The sequence below is a fragment of the Podarcis raffonei genome, chromosome 6 (genome assembly GCF_027172205.1).
Source record: "Podarcis raffonei isolate rPodRaf1 chromosome 6, rPodRaf1.pri, whole genome shotgun sequence".
NCBI lineage: Eukaryota > Metazoa > Chordata > Lepidosauria > Squamata > Lacertidae > Podarcis > Podarcis raffonei.
Window position 1 is genome coordinate 94,156,804 of NC_070607.1, and position 24,528 is coordinate 94,181,331.

At 46.8% G+C, this 24,528-nt stretch overlaps 1 protein-coding gene and 1 non-coding gene across 11 annotated transcripts in view; both read right to left on the minus strand.

Annotated features, from left to right (window-relative positions):
* Window positions 1-1,407: 1,407 nt before the first annotated feature.
* Window positions 1,408-1,479, minus strand: TRNAE-CUC (transfer RNA glutamic acid (anticodon CUC)). Its single transcript has one exon. It is a non-coding gene; the product is annotated as a tRNA-Glu (tRNA).
* Window positions 1,480-9,127: 7,648 nt separating this feature from the next.
* Window positions 9,128-24,528, minus strand: part of TPD52L2 (TPD52 like 2) — a 44,800-nt gene continuing 29,399 nt past the window's right edge. For 6 of the 10 annotated variants that reach the window (XM_053394554.1, XM_053394553.1, XM_053394552.1 and 3 more), the window contains 5 exons: window positions 21,881-21,982; window positions 16,329-16,355; window positions 14,233-14,274; window positions 12,269-12,317; window positions 9,128-11,031 (listed from right to left, as the gene is read on the minus strand). In XM_053394554.1, coding sequence (XP_053250529.1) covers window positions 10,936-11,031; window positions 12,269-12,317; window positions 14,233-14,274; window positions 16,329-16,355; window positions 21,881-21,982 — 316 coding nt within the window. In that variant the 3' untranslated portion in view covers window positions 9,128-10,935. The remainder of the gene's footprint in view (window positions 11,032-12,268; window positions 12,318-14,232; window positions 14,275-16,328; window positions 16,356-21,880; window positions 21,983-24,528) is intronic. The other 4 variants (XM_053394556.1, XM_053394555.1, XM_053394560.1 and 1 more) reach the window with 1 other exon arrangement.

Sequence of the window (24,528 nt, forward strand, 5' to 3'; positions counted from 1 at the left end):
GTACGCCTGGCTGCGTGCGTGCGCGCGCGCTCCCTCACATTCCCGTCCCCCCTCCCTCGCGCAGGGGAAGACAGCCTGGCGCAGGCGAGGCTCGGGGAAAGGGAGCGCGCGGGGGCGCGGGCGCGCGCCTGCCTGCCTGCCTGCCTGTCAATCCGTCCGCGTCCATTTCTCCGGCAGCAGGGGCCTGTCTGGTTCTCCGGGAAGAAGGAAAAAAGAGGAGGGGAAGGGAGGGCATGCAGCAAAAATTGCAAAGAGGAGTGGGGAGGAAGGAGTTGGGAATCGTAAAACTTGTGGAGCTGGGAAAGGGGGCTGGATGATCCCCACCCCCGAGGGTCGTCTGGTCCAACCCCCCCTGCAATGCAGGAATCTCCGGGAGGAGGAGGAGGAGGGGTCGTGCGCTTTGCAAATAAATAAATGAAGGGGGGGCGCCGTGCATGATGATGGTGATGATAATAATAATAATAATAATACAACCGTCGCTTTTAATTTTCTTGGAAATCCTAAACCACCCGCAATCCAAGGAAAGGTGGGGGGTCAGTCCCGGAGACCCTCTTACTTGGGTGTCATATTGCACACATACTAAATGGAATGGTTTTTGTTTTTTACTTCTGAGTAGACGTCAGGTGTAAGCTTAGGGAAAGTTACAGGCGCAAATCAGAGGGGTGGGCGTGTTCGTGTTCAGGTGCGGGATGCGACGCGGGGTACCCGAGCGCGCGCAAATTGCAATAATAATAATTTAATAATTGCAATAATAATAATTTAATAATTGCAATAATAATAATTTAATAATTGCAATAATAATAATTTAATTGTTCCAAGGAGGCGCTTCTCTGGAGGAGGCCGGGGGAGGCAACGTCTCGGCGCGCCCCGTGCAATGTGCGGGGTGCGTAGTAGCCCCACAAATCTTTGCCCCGAAGCATCTCCTTGCAGCGCGCATCCTCGATCGGGGACCCCCTCCCGGGCACCCCGCTTCTGCTGAGCCTTGCTAGGCGTGTTTACTCGGGAGCAAGGTCCACCGAGCCCGGCCGGGCTTGCTCGGGAGCAACGAGGCGCGGGATCGCAGCCTGGCGCTGCAGAGGCGCGCGGGGCGGGCTTCCCCCTTGCAAAGCGCGCTCGCCGGCCTCGTTCATGGCGGCGGCAATCCTCTTAAGCGTGCGCGCGGCCGCGGAGCGAGCTTGAAGGGTGCAGCCGGCGGCGGCGGCGGCCTCCCTTGGAAAAAGCAGGGCGCGTGCATCGAGCGGATGGTGCACGCTTCCAAATGCAAAAAAAGAAGCAAAAGCCTGCAAAGTATTGCATTCAGGGAATGAAAAGCAGCCAGTGCAGAAGCAAATGCTAAAATCAAAGCGAGCTCCTCGCCCTTTGTAAATGTGCCTGGATTTAAGAATCTTTTTTATTTAAAAAATGTCATTCCCTGACCGGGAATCGAACCCGGGCCGCGGCGGTGAGAGCGCCGAATCCTAACCACTAGACCACCAGGGAAGGCTGAAAGGAAGTTTGGCTGACATGCTTATGTTCGTGAAATGACGTCAGTTCCCCTCCCTCCCCCAGTTGAGTGCATTAAGTCTTAATTGCAGTTAGAATGAGGTCTCATCTCTACACCAACTAACAGACAAAGAAATGGCACAGAGATGGGGAGTGGCGAGAGAGAGGTATTTAGCTACATAATAATAAATTATTAAATTAAAATTTGGAATAACGAGATGTGATTGTTCAGCACTGCCTGGAAATGAAAAGTAAATATGGATTGTGCACTCTGCTTCAAGTAAAAATGTTGCAACCGCATGACCTCTGGAATGCATGGATTCATCAGCCGTGGCCCCTGGAACTTCATGGCCACTGGGGCGCAGTCAGTGAGCACCACCAAATAATTAAACAGATACATTATTGTCAAAAGCAGTAAAGGGACAAACCTGCTGCAATAAACAAGAACAGCTAGCACATTTGTCAAAGCTAAGCAGGGTCCGATGTGGTTTCAAATTGGATGGGAGACCACTGTTAAGATTCTAGCTTTGCAGGGGGGTGGCTGATTAGATGACTCCCTTCCATATCAGTAATTCTATGATTCTAGTCATGGATCTGGAGAGGTGCCATGCCTAGACTAGGCTAATCAAAATCTTAGCGGTGTTTAGCATTTGCCTTTCTCATTCTTTTTTATTAGGATTAGTGGTCCAACTACTACAAATATATTTGTAATCTTGACAAGAGCCTTGTAAGGTAGACTGCATGGTGCACTGTACGGCACAATGCCACTGTCATTGCATGAAAATCAGTGGCACTTCTAAGCATACTTAGACATCCCCTTTTGAGCTCAATAGGACTTCTGAGTGCTTACGATTGTGCTGTGAGTTTCCTGTTCTCACAGTGGCCAGCCAGGTGCCTGTGGGAAACCCACAAGGAAGACCCAAGTGCAAGAGCCCTCTCCCCTCCTGTGGCTGCCAGCAACTGGCATTCAGAAGCGTTATAATAATAATAATAATTTATAATTTATACCCCGCCCATCTGGCTGGGCTTCCCCAGCCACTCTGGGTGGCTTTCAACACAGTAATCAGTTAAACATTAAAAACTTTCCTAAAGAGGGCTGCCTTCATGTCTTCTAAGTCTGATAGTTGTTCTTCTCTTTGACATATGGTGGGAGGGCATTCCACAGGGCGGGTGCCACCACCAAGAAGGCCCTCTGCCAGGTTCCCTGTAACTTGGCTTCTCGCAGTGAGGGAATCGCCAGAAGGCCCTCGGCGCTGGACCTCAGTGTCCAGGCAGAATGATGGGGGTGGAGACGCTCCTTCAGGTATACTGGACCAAGGCCATTTAGGGCTTTAAAGGTCAGCACCAACACTGGGAGCCAATTTAGATCTCGGCGGCCACTCCCAGCCACCAGTCTAGCTGCTGCATTCTGGATTACCGGTAGTTGTAGTTTCTGGGTCACCTTCAAAGGTAGCCTCACATAGAGCGCATTGCAGTAGTCCAAGTGGGAGATAACCAGAGCATGCACCACTCTGGCAAGACAGTCTGCAGGCAGGGAGGGTCTCATCCCGCGTACCAGATGGAGCTGGTAGACAGCTGCCCTGGACACAGAATTGACCTGCGCTTCCATGGACAGCTGTGAATCCAAAATGACTCCCAGGCTGCGCACTTGGTCCTTCAGGGGCACAGTTACCCCATTCAGGACCAGGGAGTCCCCCACACCTGCCTGCCTCCTGTCCCCCAAAAACAGTACTTCTGTCTTGTCAGGATTCAACCTCAAACTGATGGCCGCCATCCATCCTCCAACCGCCTCCAGACACTCACACAGGACCTTCACCGCCTTCACTGGTTCTGATTTGAAAGAGAGGTAGGAGCTTAACTCTTTTTGATCTCTCCTGGACTTCTTTTTTTTTTAAGTACTGCTTTCTCTTATGAACATAAGGCCAACCAATTTTGTTATGTCATTAGCCTTCAAAAATATCATAAGAGCATTGCAAGAAGAACTCGAGATTTAAGGGGCACCACTGACATTCCTTCACCCTAGGGCCAACTTTTAATGCAGGCAGCTGCAGTCATGCGCCGCAGCTGTCGGAGGCATGGTCCATGCGCCACTTTCAAACTCTAAAATCAGAATTAGTTGCAGATTTGTTGGGGGCTAATTATGCTCCTCCCAAGATGTCCAGGAATTGGGATCTTATCTAGTAAAGAAGAGGCGACAAGATGTTCTGGAATGCAAAATCTCCGCCGCACGAAAAGCCACAAGGATGACACCTCTCTGGGCTGCGTGTCTCCTTCCCTCCCACCCATTGCTTAATGAGAGCATCTCTTGCTGAGCTACTTTATCATATGAAACAGTCCTGCTGGAAGAGATCAAAGCCTTGTCTGGTCTGGCACGCCATCTCCAAATGCAGTCGTGCAGAGGGACCCAGGCAATTACAAACAGGGCATGAGGAGACTGGCTGCCTTTTATGTGTCCACAGATCTATGCTGTCTCTGCACATCGGATGTAGTCAGCATGGCAGCCTCAAGCTGCTCTTGAGTGACAGCTGTGAGCATCCTTGAGCCATTGGCTATGCCGGCTGAGGCCGACGCAATCAGAGTCCAGCAACATCTGAAGGGCACCACATTATTTATTATTTTATGTATTAAAATTATATCTCACCCTTTCTCCCAATGGAGCCCAATGCATCAACTCCAAATAAGCCACAAGGCAGAACATCTGTAAGAAATATTTGTGGCTATATACTTTCCTTGTCTAAAACAACCAGACTTTTAGAACCAGACTTAAACCAGACTTTTAGAAGACATCTGAAGGCAGCCCTCTTTAGGGAAGCTTTTAATGTTCAACAGACCACTGTATTTTAATACTCTGTTGGAAGCCGCCCAGAGTGGCTGGGGAAACCCAGCCAGATGGGCGGGATATAAATAATAAATTCTATTCTATTCTAAAACATACTTGAGACAGATACCTTAACCATTCAAACTGCTTTCATTACCCTCGGCCCTTAAGACAATTATGCCTCAGATTTGTTCTCATTTGTAAAAATGAGTTTTGAATGGAAGGAAGTCAGATTATCCTCAACCAAAGCCAGGGCCTTTTCAACACTGGCCCCGACCTGGTGGAAGAGAAGAAGAAGAGGAGTTTGGATTTGATATCCCGCTCTATCACTACCAGAAGGAGTCTCAAAGCAGCTAACATTCTCCTTTCCCTTCCTCCCCCACAACAAACACTCTGTGAGGTGAGTGGGGCTGAGAGACTTCAGAGAAGTGTGACTAGCCCAAGGTCACCCAGCAGCTGCATGTGGAGGAGCGGAGACGCGAACCCGGTTCCCCAGATTACGAACTACCGCTCTTAACCACTACACCACGCTGGAACGCTCTGTCTCATGAGACCAGGGCCCTGCAGGATCTGATTTCTTTCCGCAGGGCCTGTAAGACAGAGTTGTTCCGCCTGGCCTTTGGCTTGGAATCAACTTGATCCCCTCCCCCTCTTTCTTTTTCCTTTTTCCTTCTGTGATGGAACTCCTATTTGGGGACTTCCCTGGCTTTTTTCTGACCCACGTAGGACCAGTCTGGATAGCTAGCCTTGGTGAAGACTTGATGTTTTCATCCCCAAAAAAGTTTTTGAGTTTCTGCTGAAATGAAGCTGCATTTTAATGTTGTATTTTAATCTTGTTTTTTAAGTTGTATTTCAATCAATTGTTTTATATCTGGTGTTAGCCGCTCTGAGCCCGGTCTTGGCTGGGGAGGGCAGGGTATAAATAAATTTTTTATTTATTTTTTTGTTTGCTTGTTTATTACTACTACTGTGGCTTGCCATTGTTTTATTGATTATAGTTTAGAAATTATTTATTGTAACTGCTGCGTGGATTTCTGTTTAACTTTTTTATGTTGATATTATTATTTTATACTATCCTAATGATTGTTGAATGTTACTTTTTTGATGTAGGTTGCTTATTTTAAAGTTTTGTTTTATCATCACATTTTTGTATTGAATTAGATTGTTATAAGATGTGCATTTTTTGTTTCTTCAGCTTGCAAACCGCCTTGAGTATTGTAAGATAGAAAGATGGTATACAAATACAAAATGATGGTGATGATGGCACAACTAGACCAATTCTCCATGAGTTTGTCCAACCACATTTAAAGTCACCTAACGGGGACGCGGGTGGCGCTGTGGGTAAAAGCCTCAGCGCCTAGGGCTTGCCGATCGAAAGGTCGGCGGTTCGAATCCCCGCGGCGGGGTGCGCTCCCGTCGCTCGGTCCCAGCGCCTGCCAACCTAGCAGTTCGAAAGCACCTCTGGGTGCAAGTAGATAAATAGGGACCGCTTTCTAGCGGGAAGGTAAACGGCGCTTCCGTGTGCGGCTCTGGCTCGCCAGAGCAGCGATGTCACGCTGGCCACGTGACCCGGAAGTGTCTCCGGACAGCGCTGGCCCCTGGCCTCTTAAGTGAGATGGGCGCACAACCCCAGAGTCTGTCAAGACTGGCCCGTACGGGCAGGGGTACCTTTACCTTTACCTTTTAACAGTGCAGTCCTAACCATGTGAGTCCTGTTTAATTCAGTAAACCTTGCATGTTTTCTTTTATGCACCCTGGATCAGTGTGGTGAGTTAGCTTTGCTGTGGGACCCAGAATTCTAATATACGGAGTGAACTCAAGGTCAGTGCCTAAATTTACAGACAAAATCCTTCCCAAGCTTAAGACAGCAGCTACTTCAAGTGTCTGCTTGTGATAGTATCTCAGGAGCCAAGGAAGCCAGTCAGACCGCTTTACATTTCAAGATGTTTTTAATTGTCTTGCATTCTGCATTGCATTGTCCCTTGAGCACCAGAGAGAGGAGGCAGAGGACGCAAACCTTTTTGCTGTTTTCTCTTTGTTGTCCAGGTGACTCATCTCAGCAAGTCCTGGTTCACTGTGCAGAAAGAGAATTCCAAACTGATCTCTTGTCTGTATCATAATGCTGATACACATTTCCAAAGGAAATTTTCTCATCTGAGGGAAATCCACACTGCAGTATCAACAAGGCACTTAACCATTCTCCAGCTGCTGTGAACAGGTGCTTTTACTGGACAAGTTCTAACAATCTGTACCCAACATGCCAGGGATTAAACCTCAAAGCCTCCGCTGTTAAAAAGGCTAATTGCAAAATTAGCTTTCACTGTCTGCTTTCCTTTCTGCAAATGCAAATTTTGAAACAGCTAAGAATGTAAAAGCCCTGGTGGATCAGGCTCAAGGACCACCTTGTGCACCATCCTATTCCCACAGCGGCCAACAAGATGCCCATGAGAAACCCCTCAAGCAGAACCCAAACGCAACAGTGATTCTTGTGCCCTTTAAATACTCTGGCATCCAATTCATTGTATTTGTAACAGACTGGTTTCGTGCCAAGTAGGCAGTCCATAGTTTTAGCACTTCAGGAGAGATCATGGGTTAACATCCCCTCCTCCTTGAACCTCACTACAAGATACAATGGACCTGCTTCCCGTATTTTCAACTAAGCACAGAATGTTATGGTAAGGGAGAAAAGTTGCTAGGTTTAGCTATGGTTTCCCTGAGCAAACTGCAAACTGTTGTTTATGATGCTTGCTTGTTAAAACTAACCATAGTTTGTCTATGTTCTGCTAACCACTAGGACAGATTACAGCAACAATTTAAACTTAAGGCTGCCTCTGAAGATGGTTCAGAAGCTTCAGCCGGTGCAGAATTCAGCAGCCAGGTTGCTCACCGGGGCAAGATGGTTTGAGCATATTTCTTCTTCTTCTTTTGAGCATATTACAGCTATGCTGGCCCAACTGCACTGGCTAGCAATTAAGTTTCAGGGCCCAATTCAAAGTGTTGGCATTGACCTAAAAGGTAAAGGGACCCCTGACTATTAGGTCCAGTCGTGGCCGACTCTGGGGTTGCAGTGCTCATCTCGCTTTATTGGCCAAGGGAGCCGGCATACAGCTTCCGGGTCACGTGGCCAGCATGACTAAGCCGCTTCTGGCGAACCAGAGCAGCGCATGGAAACGCCGTTTACCTTCCCGCTGGAGCGGTACCTATTTATCTACTTGCAGTTTGACGTGCTTTCAAACTGCTAGGTTGGCAAGAGCAGGGACCGAGCAACGGGAGCTCACCCTGTCGCGGGGATTTGAACCACCAACCTTCTGATCGGCAAGTCCTGGGCTCTGTGGTTTAACCCACAGGGTCACCAGCCTTAAACAGCTCAGGACCACAAAACCTCAAGGACCGCCTCTCCCCATATGAACTGACCCAGACCCTGTGATCACCATCTGAGGCCCTTCTTCTTGTGCCTCCTCCACAAGAGGTCCAGTGGGTGGCAACAAGAGAACGGTCCTTTTCTACAGTTGCTAATTTGTATGCCTGGCACCTTTGTTACGTATCTTTAGACACCAGACAAAAACATTCCTCTTCTCCCAGACACTTGGCTAATTAAAAAATCTACGGCCTTTTAAACTATGCGGGGGGGGGAGGGTTTTGTTCTTGTGTTATGGTATGCATTTTTGTGTTTTTATATTGTAAACCAGCCTGTGATCTTTGGGTGAAGTGTGGTATAGAAATTCAACGCATAAAGAGTTATCCTCAGTTGGCAGATTGTATTACACAAATACCTTCATCTTTGAAGGGCGGGCAGCAGGGGCAGGACGACGAATAGGAGAGGCAGTATACACAGGTGAGTCAGAAAGCTATGAAATGCAAAAGGTACAGATGGTTTGCAACAGGCCTTCTGTGCAAACATCAGGTGTAAATATGGTTGCCGTTTCTCATTGCTACAGCATTGTTCTGATCGTCCAACATGAAATGGTCAAATGCATGTAAGTGGCCTCTAGCTAATACTGTTTAAAGACCAAGAGATTTGACTGTTTTTCCCTTAGAGAAGACGCTTGTGTGCTCATCTCCCTGCTGGTTCCCAACAGCGTTGTACAGGGACTGGGAACCTGTGGCCCACGGGGGTCATTTTACTGGCCCCCAAGCCACCCCTGAACCAAGCCACCCACTTGGCGAGTCCCCACGCACTGTGCTAAACCAGCACAGTGCGGCACGGGGACTCGTTTCTGCGGTGCCAGAAATTGTGCCTGTGCATGCGCAATGCCGGAAATCGCATCTGCGCAGATGCAGTCGCCAGAAATCGCGTCTGCGCAGACACCGAAAATTGCGGTCACGTGCACTCATGCGCACCTGCGATCTGGCCCGCGGAGGGGGCTCCACGGCAGTAAACCGGCCCAGGTAAGGTAAGCCTTGCTGACCTCTGACATTGTATATGGCCACAGAGACTTGTGAAACCACTTCCTCTCCCCGCCTCTCCCCGCTCACTTTCCAAAGCCTTTCCCAAAGCATCTGAATCACCCCTTCATTGTTGGACGACTCTCCTCTAGCCCACCTCCACTCATCAGCCAACCCCTGACCGCCTTCATATTTCATCCGCTGCAGACAAAGCCTCCCGCACCCCGGGCTGCCATCAGTTCAGTTCAGCACCGCTGGCACAAATAAGTTGCAGTGAACAAGGACAATCACATCAGGAGCAACCTACCGTGTCATCCATTTAGAAATATCTGAACTCCGTTTCTGTAGTGCAAGGAGGGTCGCCCTAAAGCCAAGGTCAAAACCACAGGGCGCTTGGGCAGGTTCGCACCTGGTACACAAGCCCAAAGATGAAGACAGCCGTTTTGCTTTTCAAAAAAGAATATTTTATTGACAAAGTTCCCCCCCGTAGTCACCTGTACAGGAGAAACAGTTCAGTCTGTGTTCTAACAGCTCCCCGGTCCCAGTGGCACCGCTTTCCCCACCCAACACGGGTGCCTACTTTACCCTTGAACGAACTCCAGCAAATGATACCCCCACACCCTGCAGATTCTCTCATCCGTTGTGCCAGGTCGACACGGCGTGGTCACCGTCCACAGGCAACACAGGACACAGGGAGAGTTCTACAATCAGCACATTAAGTGTTGAAACTTGCTTCTCGGGGGGCGGCTGGGCAGGAGGGGTCAGATAAGAGCTTGAAGCCTTCTGGGGGCACCAAGGCCTTGAAACAAAACAGCTTTATTGATATGTACTTAGGGCACTGCTGAAGTCCCACTGAGCCTCTAAGGCACAGAAAGGTTTGGATAATTTAAGAGGCACCTCTGCCTTAGAACTAAGGGGTCAGGACAGTGGAAGGTGTGCAGCCTTTTTTCGGAAGGAGCAGCAGACACACCACATACAAGGGCTCCTAGCATTGAGTGAAAACAGAGGCAGGAACCGGTGGCAAGTGCTGCAAACAAAAAGAGATCAGAGGTGGAGCTCTTTGTTGCCACATAAAGTGTACAAAGTATTTTAAGGAGGTTCCTGGTAGGAGAACCAAACCGAGAGAGAGAGAAGGAGCCCTCCACGATAGCTCTCTTGTGCTGCGATCAGCATGTCCTTCCTTAATCTGATTAAATGGGTGGACTAAGAAAACAGAGGCATAAACCCAGAGGCAGAGAAGCAAGTTCCACACACTCAGAAGAGAGAGAGAGCGCAAAAGCAGGCATGTGCACCGTCACGCACTGATGAAATGAACACAAGACCAGCACATCCGCATGCGATTACTATGGTAGGATGCAGAACTCCAGTGCTTCACCCCTTCCCTCCCACCCCCCTCAAAAAAGAATTCTTTGCGCTTTTGAGATATAAAAAAGGTTATAAACCAGTAAAGCAGGTGGTGATGTAAGGCTTATATTTCAGCTTCCGCATTCAAAGGTAGATTGCCCCTAAATGTCGATGCTAAAAGCTGGTATGTTCTGAAGTCCACTGCATTCCAAAAAAATAAAGGTTCTGAGATTCATTAAAGCTAGAGAATCAGTGTAGCAAAGCTAGGCAGTCGCTAAATAGAGGCTCTAAATATCTTCTATCACCCCCCCTCCCCTGCTTCCCGGAAGAAACCCCCCCAAACCTGGTTATATATCCTAAGTGGAAATTGCAGGCTTCCCAAGCTTTCCCGGTGCTTCCAATCGCAGAGAAAGCCACAATAGCAGAAAGCTGGCTAGCTATATGCAGAGGAGAAGATGGAGCAGGAATCGAGAGAAGCTCCCTGTGCAGCTAGCGGCATCTGAGAACTATTCTTTCTACATGACATACAGAATTTTTTTGCCTGCACATTAGAGGGGGTAGGCGTGGGAGGAAAGAGTGCAGGACTCTGGTGCCAAAAAAAAAAAAGGGACTGTTTTGGGCCAGGGTTGCAGAATCCTCATTGCTGGCGCTCTTCCAAAAAAGGCAGCACAGCAATGTGTTCCATCTAGAAACCTTTTTAGTGTAAAATATATAAGTGTACAAAACACTGTGTGTTCACTTTATTGGACCTGAAGAATCCAGCAGCAAAAGAACGTCTACATATATGATGTATGGATCTCTCTCGTCAGAGTGGGACCTGCGGCCCAGGAACCTTTTCCTTTCGTCTTGCATGTTGGGAAGAACAAGGGGCGAGGCTCTGGCAGTCATGCACCACGGATGTAGACTTAGAAAGGCGCGTTGTCTTGGGAGGGCTTGTCGCCGGATGCTGATGGGGAGTGGAGCTCATCGGTGCCGTTGTCTTTGCCGCCCACAACTTTGGACTGGACAAAAAGGAAGGAATGGGAACAGGTGAGAGCAGGAAGCAGTGGGCGGGACTCGCATGAAGAACCCCATCAGCAGGGGCCCTGTGCAACAACTTCCAGTTGTGCGAGGGAGCTTCCCCCGAAATTGGATTGGGGTGAGGTGTGCCCCCAGAACACAGCACAGGGAGAGGAGAGGGAGGACCATTGCAGCTGGCAAGTGGAACTGCTTGCATGATCGGAACGTTTGTAATAGCGCATTGAATTCCACCCAGCATCTGAAGGAATGACTGTTGGGTGTGGAGCACGCTTCCACCCAACAGACAAGCCATAGCTCTCTGAACATCATGCCCTCTATCTAACCTTTGCTCTCTTAGTTGTCTGGTCTGCCGTGCCCTGTCTGTGACCTTTGTCTCCTTAGTCATATGTTGTGCAAGGGGAAAGTGACGCGGTGGAATCAGGTGCTAAAATAACTTCGTACCACCCCTCGATCTCAGGATTGGAAGATGTGTAAAGGTCACAGTCCAAAATGTATCTGACTGGTTTTGCATACAGTGGTACCTCGGGTTAAGTACTTAATTCGTTCCGGAGGTCCGTTCTTAACCTGAAACTGTTCTTAACCTGAGGTACCACTTTAACTAATGGGGCCTCCTGCTGCTGCCGTGCCGCCGGAGCACGATTTCTGATCTCATCCTGAAGCAAAGTTCTTAACCCGAGGTACTATTTCTGGGTTAGCAGAGTCTGTAACCTGAAGCGCATGTAACCTGAAACGTATGTAACCCGAGGTACCACTGTATTGTGCTAATAAAAAGAGCCTTGGCAGAGCTAGCTGGCAGCTTGCTTATGCACAGCTCACCTGCATTACCAACTCCTGCCTCATGTCCTTCACTTCAAGCGTCGTTTGAACCTTTGCCCTCCCCACATTCTATCTTTCCTGTGCGCAAACCTTTGTACAGAAGCCAGTTCCCAGTTCCCTCACACTAGAGTGACCAAGCAATATAAAAACAGGATGGGACTCAGCGGACAGGAGGACAGGTTCTTAATGGCAGAGGTGGCTGCCCCCACCTACACCCCCTTTCTCATCCAATGAAGCTTTTCATTCACTCGTATGGGTCTCTCTCCCTGGTTTTGCAATATGCAACCTCTCCCGTTGCACACACCCAGCCAGTTATGACAGCGGGCGTCTTGCTCGTCTAGCAGAAACGCGTCGATCCTAAACACATCGTGGCTTCGTGCCGCGTCACGGGAGGGAAATTACCTTTATGGTTCCAACACGGTCTTCAAAAGACTTGAAGGTTGCAGAATTTCTTAAGGGAAAAAGAGGAAGAAGCGAGTGAGAAAATAAAACTGCACAGGCATATTAGAAACTTGCATTCCATTTTGAGGCAGGCAGCTAGCTTTGCAGGTGGCGAAGCATCTACAGACCCCCCCCAAAGCACTCATGGCCCCTGAAAAGTTTGGCTCAACCACAGTTGCTGCAAATTCCTTGTTCTGCTGTCAACATTCGCCAACCCGTTTCAGAGAAATCAACGTGCACCTAACTGCAGAGGAAGTCAAGATCAAAAACTACTTGGCAGCTTTCAATTTAGGGTTCCAAACAGAGAACATCCTAAAGTAGCACAAACCCAAACATACGCAACGTCCCCTCCTCCCCAAAATGAAAGAGAGAAATCAAATATCAAGAGACCCGGGAACACACAAAAAAACATTCAGTGGAATTAGTTCAATAGTATCTCAGTTGCCTCCAGTCGTCTTCATTTAGTTCGGTTTGGAGAATAGGTTACCAAGATAAGCTGCCAAACTTTCATAACTGAAGAGTCAAGTTCGCAAAGTAGGCTGAGATTCAGCATGGTGTAACTGATAGAATATATTTGTTTATTACATTTATATACCACCTCTCTCTTCCAAGGATCTCATGGTGGTGTACATGGTTCTCCACATTTCATTCCATCCTCACGACAACCATGTGTGGTAGGTTAGGCTAAGAGACAATGACTGGTCCAAGGTCACCCAATGAGCTTCATGGCTGAGTGGAGATTCAAACCCTGCTCTCCCAGGTCCCAGTCTAGCACTCTGACCATTATGCCACATGGCTATGGGCCCAAGATACTTGCTTCGAATCCCCTGGCCGCAGAGCCCATGGGCAAGTCACGATCTCTCAGCCTATCCTACTTTCGAAGTAGGCCGAGGCACCAGCTATCAAAATAGACTTAGTCATGGTTGAGAAGATATCCCCGTAGATGTGTTCTTGAGCCATAAGAAAGCTTTGTAATAGCCATTTCGAAAAACTAGAACTGTATAATACAATGTGAACCAGCCATCAAACACAGGAGCTTAAAAGTAGTTTCATCAGCCTTGATGTTAGCACTCACTCGGGTCTGGCGACTTCTGTTTCAGTGTATCTGAAGAAGTGTGCATGCACACGAAAGCTCATACCAGTAACAAACTTAATTGGTCTCTAAGGTGCTACTGGAAGGAATTTGTTTTGTTTTGCTTCAAGTGGATAGTGATTGATTCTGAAAAAGTAGTTTGCCAGGCCCACCAGTTGAAAGTGATCCATCGCACAGAACCACATTTGTGGGTTGATTTTTTAAAAGCATTGTCTACATAAAGCTGATTTGGGGAACTGCCTTAGTTAATATCTATAGACTGACGATTCATTCCTATTAATATCCACTGACTGGCCACCCCACTGTTCTTTTGCAGCAGGCAAGACAGAAGGAAATATTTTAAAAGCAAAACAATCTAACTGGGTCCTGAGGGTGGCAAGTGGCTATTTGGAGATGGGGGGGGGGGGAGAGGAGAGGAGCTTTTCAGTGGTGATGCCAGGACTTCGCGACACACTCCCCAAGAGCTCCTTGCCTGGCACTTCCTTCAATGTATTTTAAGCACCAGTCAGATACCTTCGTTTTCTTGCTGTCATTTCTCTGTGCCACAGGATTTGCAACCGCTCACATTTTTATGGATTTGCACTTTTACCCTGTATTTTATATTTTGCAATGTTTGTAACTGCATGTTTGTTAGCCGCCGTGAAAACCTTGTTGACGGGCAGGACATAAATATCCAAATTATTAACAATTCACAGTACACAATCTTTTTCCCTCTGAGGGGTCACATTGCTGTGCCTCCCAACCACCACATCACCCCATACATTTAGCAGAGACAGAGTCACCCGTAGGCAAATATGGACTTGCAAAAGAGACGGGGCTTTTGCTACTTTACCTCATAGCTGGCATACTTATCGAGTGGCGAATGGAGTAGCTGCTACTCGGAAGCGTTAAGGGGAAAGGAGGAACATATTAGAAGCAGTTAAAACCCTGGAAGCCGCCACACCCAGCTGCCCCCATCCACACAGCGCCATGACAAAACCGCAAAGCATTTTGGGAGACTTCCGTGGGGCAGAACTGTGTTTTGGGGGCGCAAATTGCATAGCTCCTCTGTTCCTTCCTCAATTGGCCACCACAGCTGAAAATGCAACCTTTTACAAGCAGGCTCTCTGAGGTTCTGAACCTCCCCCCCCAAAAGACCCCCCCCTCCAAAGTGTGCCAGAGGTTTATAACTAAAAGCAAAGGAACCTCCTGCTCTGCCCAAACAGCCAGGCTGCCTGTCGACTAGTAAATAGATACAAAACGCCACTGCTGATCTCGATTCAAATCAGCCTGGGAAGAGGAGTATCTAAAGCTGGGGTCCCCCAATATGGTACCTTTGGGCACTAAAACATCCCAGGAGAGGTCTTGGTGGGGTTCTTTGCTTCTCAGAGGGTGGTCTGCTTTTGGGCTATGTAGGGGTTTAAAGGTAAAGGGACCCCTGACCGTTAGGTCCAGTTGCGGACGACTCTGGTGTTGCGGCGCTCATCTCGCTTTACAGGCCGAGGGAGCCGGCGTTTGCCTGCAGACAGTTTTTATGGGTCATGTAGCCAGCATGACCAAGCCGCTTCTGGCGAAACCAGAGCAACACACGGAAATGCCGTTTACCTTCCTGCCGGAGCGGTACCTATTTATCTACTTATACTTGGTGCTAGGTTGGTAGGAGCAGGGACTGAGCAACGGGAGCTCACCCTGTCACGGGGATTCGAGCCGCCAACCTTCTGATCGGCAAGCCCTGGGCTCTGTGGTTTAACCGACAGTGCCACCTGCGTCCTATGTAGGGGTTTCACCTGGGTTTTTTGGGGAGTGAAAGGTTCTGAGCATTGCCAGTTTCCCTCCTGCGAAATGGGTATTTTGTGGCACCCGCAGCTGTTTTTGATTCCCAAATGTGCTCCTGGGCTTAAATGGGTTGGGGACCCCACTGGTGTTGCCGCACCTTAGAGAGCAAGTGTGACAGACACACAGCCCTCCAGTCTACAACTCCAATTCAGACCTATCCAAATGGATGGGTGGTAGGATATGCAGGCACCAGGTTCCCCTCTTCCATTGCAGGGCAACATGAACAGCACATGTCACCACGCAGAGGAGCTTCAAGTCCAGCATCCCACATCACAGGAGCAGGCTGGATGTTGAACTGCAGCTACACTGCCTCTGGTCAAGAAGTCAATGCCGCCCACACAAGCACCAATTCATTTTAACTCAAGGGAAAGCCTTTTAATACTGTGCTCTGCCCAAGAGACGCATCTGGCTTGCAACCAAGCCCTGGAATGGCCTCCGTTTAAAAAAAAAAAGGGGGGGGAGAGGCAGGGCAGTACACAATGCTGTCGACACAGCAAAGTGGGAAAGAGGCATTCAGATGGCTTTTGCAGCACTAGGTTTCCGAACCCCCCTACTTGCCTTCAGTCTAAAGCCATCGGTGGAAAAGGAGAGCAGGTAAAAGCCCTCGCCAAGCATGAACCCGCACAGTTGTGACACTTTGGTGTAAAAAAGCTGCCTTTGTCTGGGGAGCAGCAAAGGTCCAGTTTGCCCAGCACAGTCTATTGTAGGCCAACTGGCTGTTGCTCTCAAGTGTCTTATCTGGCCCCCATCTGAGCCAAGTTGCGGAACGAAGCCAAAGGAAAGCTGTTCAGGGTCTTCTGTTGTGTCAAACCAGTTCTTGCGTTTAACATGACCACCCCAAAAAGGCATTTAGGAGCATGTATGCATGAGAGATTAAGCAGCCAATAACCTCTCCTTTTTTAAGAGGGAAAACCAGAAGCTTTTGGCTTTGAGCTTATTGGAAAGATACTGGCAGCATCTATAAATGGCTCTGGAGGGCAGGAGTGTTATGTTGCCATTAGTGGTTCCCGATCCCTTTCCTTTCAACTGAAAGTGAGGCTCATGTGTATGCCTCGGAAAACAACCTTGTTTAACCAGATTCCTTGCAGATATCCCTTTTGAACAGAGTCTTACCTAAAGGAATGTGAGAAGGGATGGGCCCTGGAGGAATCCAATGGCAGCAGGAAAGGAAAGCAGTGAAAGAGGCGATTAGTTGCAAATTCCCACACCAACCAGTACAACACAACACTTAAGAGATCCCAAAGGAACCCATCTAAAGACTAACAGATAGAGAGCAAGCAGTGATTTCAGGAGAGGTTAGGAACATAGGAAGCTGTCTTATACAGAGTCAGACCATTGGTACACCAAATCCAGCACTGTCTTCACAGACTGGCCGCAGCTCTCCAAGATTTCGGGTGGGGTACATTCCCAGCCCTACATGGAGATGCTCAGGATTGAACCTCGTAGCTAATGCATGCAAAGCAGATTACTTGCCACTCCAAGCTCCAGCCCTGCTATATTCCTGGCACTGGGCACTGACCATGCGAGCATTAAGCCACACTAAATTAACTTGCCGTTTATTACATCATTAAGCATGTGGCAAACCCTCATAGGTAAACAGATACGCTTGCCAACTTTTTATCCAGAGGCACTGCTAACTGGTTAAACCTGACTCCTTTAATCCACCTGTATTTACTATGTGGCCAGTGGGTCAATTTTACCAGACCCACAGATCACACAGCAGGGAGCTGCTCCCAGAAAAGAGAGAAAAAGCATCTCAGACGCAAGTGTGCCCGGGAGGAAAAGAACCACGATGAACTACTGTGTAAATCCTGCCTGGAGAGTGAAAACCTCCACCTCCCTAAGAGGCTAGAGAGGGGGGGGGGGGTTTCATTTTAACACGCTATGGAGAGTTCTGTATCTAGCCCTTCAGGGTAGAAATCTACAACCAGATAACGATTTTCAACTTTGTAGAGAGGGGCTTTGCATTTTGAGGGCTGCATGCCCTCCAGCCACAAATGCATAACACACTATCTGGGTTCAATTGACTTTTACTTAGTACACCACCAAAAATTAATCTCCAGCTTTGGCAATACAGTGGTACCTCGGGTTACCAACAGTCCTGCGTATGAACGCTTCGGGTTACGAACTCCACAAACTCGGAAGTAGGTGCCATGGGTTGCAAACTTTGCCCTGGGATACGAACGCAATCCGCTTCCGGGGATGCGGGAGGCCTTTGTAGGGAATGCGCACCTCTGGTTAAGAACGCTTCTGGTTAAGAACGGACTTCCGGAACAAATTAAGTTCGTAACCCAAGGTACCACTGTATGTAAAGGTAAAGGGACCCCTGACCATTAGGTCCAGTCGTGGCCGACTCTAGGGTTGTGGCGCTCATCTCGCTTTATTGGCCAAGGGAGCCAGCGTACAGCTTCTGGGTCATGTGGCCAGCATGACTAAGCCGCTTCTGGTGAACCAGAGCAGCGCACGGAAACGCCATTTACCTCCCCGCCAGAGCGGTACCTATTTATCTACTTGCACTTTGAGGTGCTTTCGAACTGCTAGGTTGGCAGGAGCAGGGACTGAGCAACAGGAGCTCAACCCGTCACGGGGATTCGAACCACCGACCTTCTGATTGGCAAGTCCTAGGCTCTATGGTTTAACCCACAGCGCCACCCGCGTCCCTACCACTGTATGTAAGGGCTGCTATATTTCTTTTTACACTTCCTTTCAAGCCAGGAATGTGTGTGTATTTTTGCTTAAGGCACGAAACAGATATTGGTAACAGCCGGGCTCTATCTTTCATGACCGGGAACCAGCATTTGCTTCTTCATCCCAGAATCCTACAGGCAACCTGATACCCAAGTCCATCTGCATCTTCAGATTAGTGTCTAAATGCAGACCTCAAGGCGTCAAAATGCAGAGTTATAACTATTACTGTTTCTTCATGTTTCCCCTCATTCTCCCAACCCCTAAGATTTTGTGCACAATTTTGAGAAATTTCAGTTGGCTTTAATAAGACACACTGCCCAAGTATGGATTTTGGAAGGGGCTGACACCATTGTACCAAGAGGTTCAAGGACACCCTAACGAAACAGAAGAGTTTAGATCAGGGGTAGGGAACCTAAGGTCTGGGGGTCGGATGCGGCCCAATCGCCTTCTCAATACGGCCAGTGGATGGTCCGGGAATCAGCATGTTTTTACATGAGTAGAATGTGTCCTTTTATTTAAAATGCATCTCTGGGTTATTTGTGGGGCATAGGAATTTGTTCATTTCCCCCCAAAATATATAGTCCGGCCCACCACCTGGTCTGAGGGACGGTGGACCGGCCCACAGCTGAAAAAGATTGCTGATCCCTGGTTTAGATCCTTAACCGCTTCTCTTAAGTCATGTGAGTGGGATTTGGCAGCAGGCTCAAAGCATCTTTTTCTGCCCCCAATTTCTCACAAGCTGTAGAGCAGCAAGGAGAAAATGCAAGCCAAGGTCCGGTAGCCAGAAATTGAGTGCAGCAGTGTCAGAGTTAAGAGGACTGAGAGTCCAAAGGACTCTGTTCCAAAGGAATATTGGGAGAACAGCTGTTATGAAATCTCGCATCCCAAAATGTCCAGTACGATTTGGCCCAATTTGCATTGTACATAAAAGTTTGATGATAGTGGCCCCTTGTTTTCAAGAGGGATCATGAAAACCATGCCATTTGCCAATGCTGCAAGGCCGTTAATTCCATTCATTAAAAAAAAGATTAGCAGAGGGGTCTCTACTGGGGCTTTTCACAACAGTTAGCTAGCTAAGATGGGTTGGATCCAGAGGAAGTTATGTCACAGTTTGGTTCCATTTATTTCAGTGGAACTGGAGTGTGACTAAACTTATCAAGTTGGACCCTGAGGAAGTTAAATCAGATTAGATACTATAGAAAATATACAGGTAATGCGTCAAGGTTGAAGGCTTATCCAGCAGGTGTCTGCGAGTTCAAGGAGATTATTGTTGCTTAGACCTGACCAAGACCTTGTCCCTTCATCAATTACCTTTCCCCTTACTTGGAGCAGCCAAGGTGGAAAGTTTCATGCATGAACACACTTCAAAGCACACCAGCAAAACAAAGGAATGCAGTTTGCTTCTTAAGAAAATAGTATAAAAAGAGCAGAATCTCTAAGGCACATGACAAAGATGAATGAGGCTGAACAGAGAGGAAAAAACCTCTTCTGCCCAAAGGAAAGAAGTTTACTGCAAAACACCAGTTTCACTCCTTTTAGTCTCTGATCACATAAGTCAAGCTTCATGGCACAAGTCTGCCTTTCATTTGAGGGAACTGGTTCGGTAAGGACTAGGAAAAGAGCCTCTATGGACATCAGGATGAGACCTTGCAGAAGGAGGCAGCTTCTCTCTCCCACTTGTTTGACTGCTGCTATCCGGGGCAGAGAAAATCACACGCAGCAGTACTTTATTGACATTTAACTAGACATTACCAGGGTGTGGGAAAGAGGAGACCACAAATTATCTCTCCTAACTAAGTTTCAGCCACACCTTTGTTATGATGTGGATTGAAAGTTTGTTCTCTTTGAGGATAAACCACCAAAGTCTCCATTTATCACATTACGCTAAGTGGCTCAGAGCATTGCTCTGCTTTCTTCATTAGTCTAGCTACTAGTTCTATTCCTACTTTCTTTCAGATCAAGTGTGATTTGGCCACAATGACTCCGTACCATGATGACAAATACGTTGCTTTTTTAAGGACCACTGCTTTGTGGTTCAAAGGTTTGACAACCTGCATGAACATTTAAATGCTTCTTTAAAACACACACAGAGAGATCTAATCAATGTCTTTGCTATTCATACTGTAGATGCCACATTGCAATTTGTGAACTTCAGGAAGTCGACCATGCAAAACTAAAATAGCAAACTAGGTTCTTAATAACCTAGGATAGGGAGTGGAAAGGCATGGGTCTTGTTTGCAAGCTGTATCAGTTTCCAGGAAAATGTTATCAAGACCAACGCATTTATGAAATAATTCTCTGGGACATTTAAAGCAAGCATGTTGCTTTTGGTAAGAAAACGGTGCTATCTGCTAACTCGAAGAACAACGCACACACACAAATACACACATAACCACAATGTACTAGAGGTGGCAATAGTCCGGAAAGTGCTATTATGTGATCAGAGTTTATATCAAGCGCTTACCACCCAGATATTCCCAGCCAGAGAGGGAAAGGAGAATGTCTGAGAAGAATCAATGTTACAGTGAATACAAGGGCTCAATTCTACGTTAAGTACTATTAACACATTAAGCAGTTGATGTATACAATATAGTGTAGCACAACACAGCTTGCATTTATAAAAATTCTCAAGAGTAAGGATTGAAGGGGAATCATTTGCTGTCCTGCATTTCACCTTGGATAACTTCCTTCCATATTCTCTTGACTAAACTAAAGTGGCAACTTCACTTGTTGTAAGTTAATGCTAGTGATGCATTAAATGGGCATACAGCATTTAAATAAGACTTCATGTATCTTCATGGGGAAACGTAGAGTTAGGCTTCTAGTCGGCTTTTAGCCCTGTATTTAGTATACCACCAGTTCAGTTTAAGATGAAGGCTGAATGAGTTTCCAAACCAGAAACTGCATCCTTCAACAACCTTAGACAACTATCACCTGATTGCAGGCTACCAAAGTTTGGAGCACATAGACAATTTGCAACGGAGCTGAACTCTAGTGAAAGTCTAAACATTTAGGGGATGTTTTGATTGTTTACTTATAGGCCGCTTTTTCATAATGAGATTGCCCAAACTGGCTTACAGCAAACATCAAAATATAGAGCCTTTGAAATACAAATATACAAAATATAGAACATGTCAGTAAATAAATAAAAAAGCCTAAACCAATTTGGCAAACAGAGAATAAATTCAATATTACACACACACATGAAAATTCTAGGCTTAAGTACATAAATACAACACAAAACAAGAATTAACCAGCGACAAAGTTTTTGGTACTAGTCTTGCTGCACTCCCAAGAGGGGAGGGGTAAGTCCACAACCCAAGTTCTCACTGAACCCATGAACAAACAGGATTAGACCATCTAATGGGTTAAATGGGTCATCCCCCCAACTGACCATTTAAATAATCAAGCTTATAAAACATTAGGTGTGTAACAAGCAGAGAAATCTACGCCAAACATGTGTTATTAAGTTCTGGACACAAGTTCTAAACTTAGTTGCTTATACTGTAGTAGTATTACACAAGCACATGTGTAGGCAAAGGACATTATAGAAATCAAAAAAATCCTCTGTAGTTTTTCATCTCAGAAAAACAGTGAAGCAAAAAAGAAAAGAAATCAAAGAATTTGTTTAAAAGATCAGTTTATGTTACATTATAGCGCCTGGCGGTGGGGGACCGGCTTCTAAAATCAGCATAACACTAACTGCAAATTCCTCAGAACTAAGGGGAACATTGCTTTTATCAGATATCAATAGGGCATTATTATTTTATTTTTTTAAGGAGAGGCCACCAAGGAAAGGCCATTCTTGGCTTCAGAGAAAATGTAAGTGAAATAGAAAGTCAAACATTCGGCACCTCTCGCCCCTGTAACTGGAACCAGTTAATAATACCAGGGCTGTTAGATACTGATTGCTACTGTTGCACTGGGCGCATGCTCAACTTCCTCTCCCTTTGAAGCAAATATAAGGCAAAAATTACCTCATGTCTCCAAGCTTCCGGCTGATCACAGAGCCCACGTTGGAAAGGGCAGCCGAAGTCTTCTGCCCTGCCTGTGAGAGAGTTTCCTGCGTCTTCTTGTAGCTAGGCAAGAAAAACAAGGCTTGTTAGCAGCTGAAGACAGCAATTAAGGAGGAAGGACGATGCGGCGCTAGGGGAAAAGGCAGCTGGTGTCTGGCAAACAGGGCTCTTGTGGATAAGGGAGACAGCGGCACTTCTGACCAGGGTCTCATTGTGAGAAAGCATCACTTGAGTATCGTCCATCTTCATTCCTAAACACCATGCAGCTGTGGTTAAAACAGGGCATACGCAGCTGTAAGTGACATTGGCACACATCTTCAGAGGCATTTACTGAAACTAAAAGACTTCAATGAATAAGTGAGAATGGCTGGAAAGCTGTTCAGCTGGTTCCCAGTGCAATGATGGATTTAAAGCCTTTTTGCACAGAAGCAGCGAAGTTGTTTCTTTAACATATGTCTTTACTAACAGTGCTGATTTTTTAAAAATAAAATCTCATTGCACAGGGCTAGAAGCGTTTTCTCACTGCAAGTCGGTCAAATTGCATTTGGGGCATTCGTTCTCCTTACAACCCCCGGCTTTTTCTTTGCGCCCATATTAAAAAAAGAGGATTTGTCATCTACCCAGAAATTACAAAGCAGCCCCCATCGCCCCCGCAAAAAAAGCTTTCAGCTGGCGACAGCATTAGAAATTTAGAAGGAACAGTTAACAGTGACAAGTTAATTCAGAAAAGAATCAGCCTTGCTTCTGCTATGTAAGGAAAATGTTTCCCATCAGTTACCATTAACATTGCTATTTTAAAGCAGGGACAATAGCAACACACTCCAAAGAACTGAAGTACCCATTTCTGGGACAGTTTTCTGCCATCAATCCCAAGACTCAGATGGCACAGTCTTTATGTTTTAGTTTTAACACAGTATTTCAGTCCCTACTGAGCAAGCCACTAACATCCCCAGAAAAAACCAGTGCATAGAGGGAACAGATTAAAGATAGGATTACAGCCAAGCACCTTTTAAACTCTTCCCCTGAGTGTTAAAGATGGAATTCTGCATGCACTAACAAACTAAACTCAAATCAAAAAATTTTTTTTCTTCCAGTAGCACCTTAAAGACCAACTAAGTTAGTTCTTGGTATGAGCTTTCGTGTGCATGCACACTTCTTCAGATACCTGAAGAAGTGTGCATGCACACGAAAGCTCATACCAAGAACTAACTTAGTTGGTCTTTAAGGTGCTACTGGAAGAAAAAAATTTTTTTGATTTGACTATGGCAGACCAACACGGCTACCTTTCTGTAACTGAAACTAAACTCAGTGGGACTTGTCCCTCATCAGCCACGTACAAGATAAGACTATTCGCATTGCCATTAATTAGGATAGCATCTTTTGTATACAAACAGCCATCGCTGGTGGCGAGTATATTCCATATCCTGATGAGACTTATTATAGGCTTATTATACTTCTACGGACTTTCAAAGATTGACAGACGTGTGTTCGTTTGACTTCAAATATATTAGAGTATTTACAAGTGTGCACATTTTGTTTTTGTTGTACTAAATTATGTATATTATGCAATAAGAATTGCAGTTCTATCTAGTATACTGGTCTTCGTGTTGCTTGTATTGTTTGTTATGTTAAGTTTGCAACACAGGGGTTTGTTGTTCTGTATGTGGTCCATGGAGAGGCAAGACTTGTCTTCCTCGCCCATGAACCCAGGCCTCCGGTTCCTTCCTTTGAAAAATTATTAATTATCTAATTATTAAACCTGCACTGCAGCCTTCTTCCTGAAGGTGCCCAGTTCTCATTGAGGCTGGCAATTCTTGTGTGGCAGCTGGGCTACTTTAGATTTACAGATGGGTGCTCATTTTGAAGATTAATAGCTAAAAGTAGTGCTCCAGTAGGAACCCACCCGTTGAAAACAAACCTGCCAAGAAGGCTAGAGCCACCCCGATTTTCTATGTAGAGGGTCTGAGATGTGAGCCAAAGCTGCATCCTCAGAGGGCCACTCAAAAGTCAGGCGGGCCATCTCGCTCAAAGGGAGGCCTTGGTCCCAGCAAGAGTTCCTCGACAGCAGTGTTTCTCAAGCTTGGATTACAACTTCCATCATCCCCAACCACAGATCCTGCTAACTAGGGACGATGGGAGTTGTAGTGCAACGACAGCTGCGGACCCAAGCTTGAGAAACACTGCTCTGCAGATATTAAACTTCTTCCATCTGTCAACCTAGGCAAGGTGTGCTTTAGCAGGAACCCTCAGGCTTCTCAACCCTGTCTTGTGCAGAATAAGGGCATTAACAGAGGCAGAAACTTCTCTGCAGGGGAGCCAAATGGGTAAGATCTGTGCTACAAATTCAGCATGCATCTTTTGAGTTGCACCTTATTAATGGAACTTGAAGGTCCTTTTCAATTAAACCAAACTGTATCTATCAAAGCAATGGACACACAGAACAGGAACAATGCGGAGGTTCAGCTTAAATGTGGGGGAAAAAATCCCATCTGTTCAGGGACAGAATCTTGGTAACATGCTGAATTGGAGCCCACGATCTAGCAACCAGGCCATTTTACTTGCTTCCTTGTTTTAAAGTATTGGCAGCTTCATTAAACATGGCTGCGGCT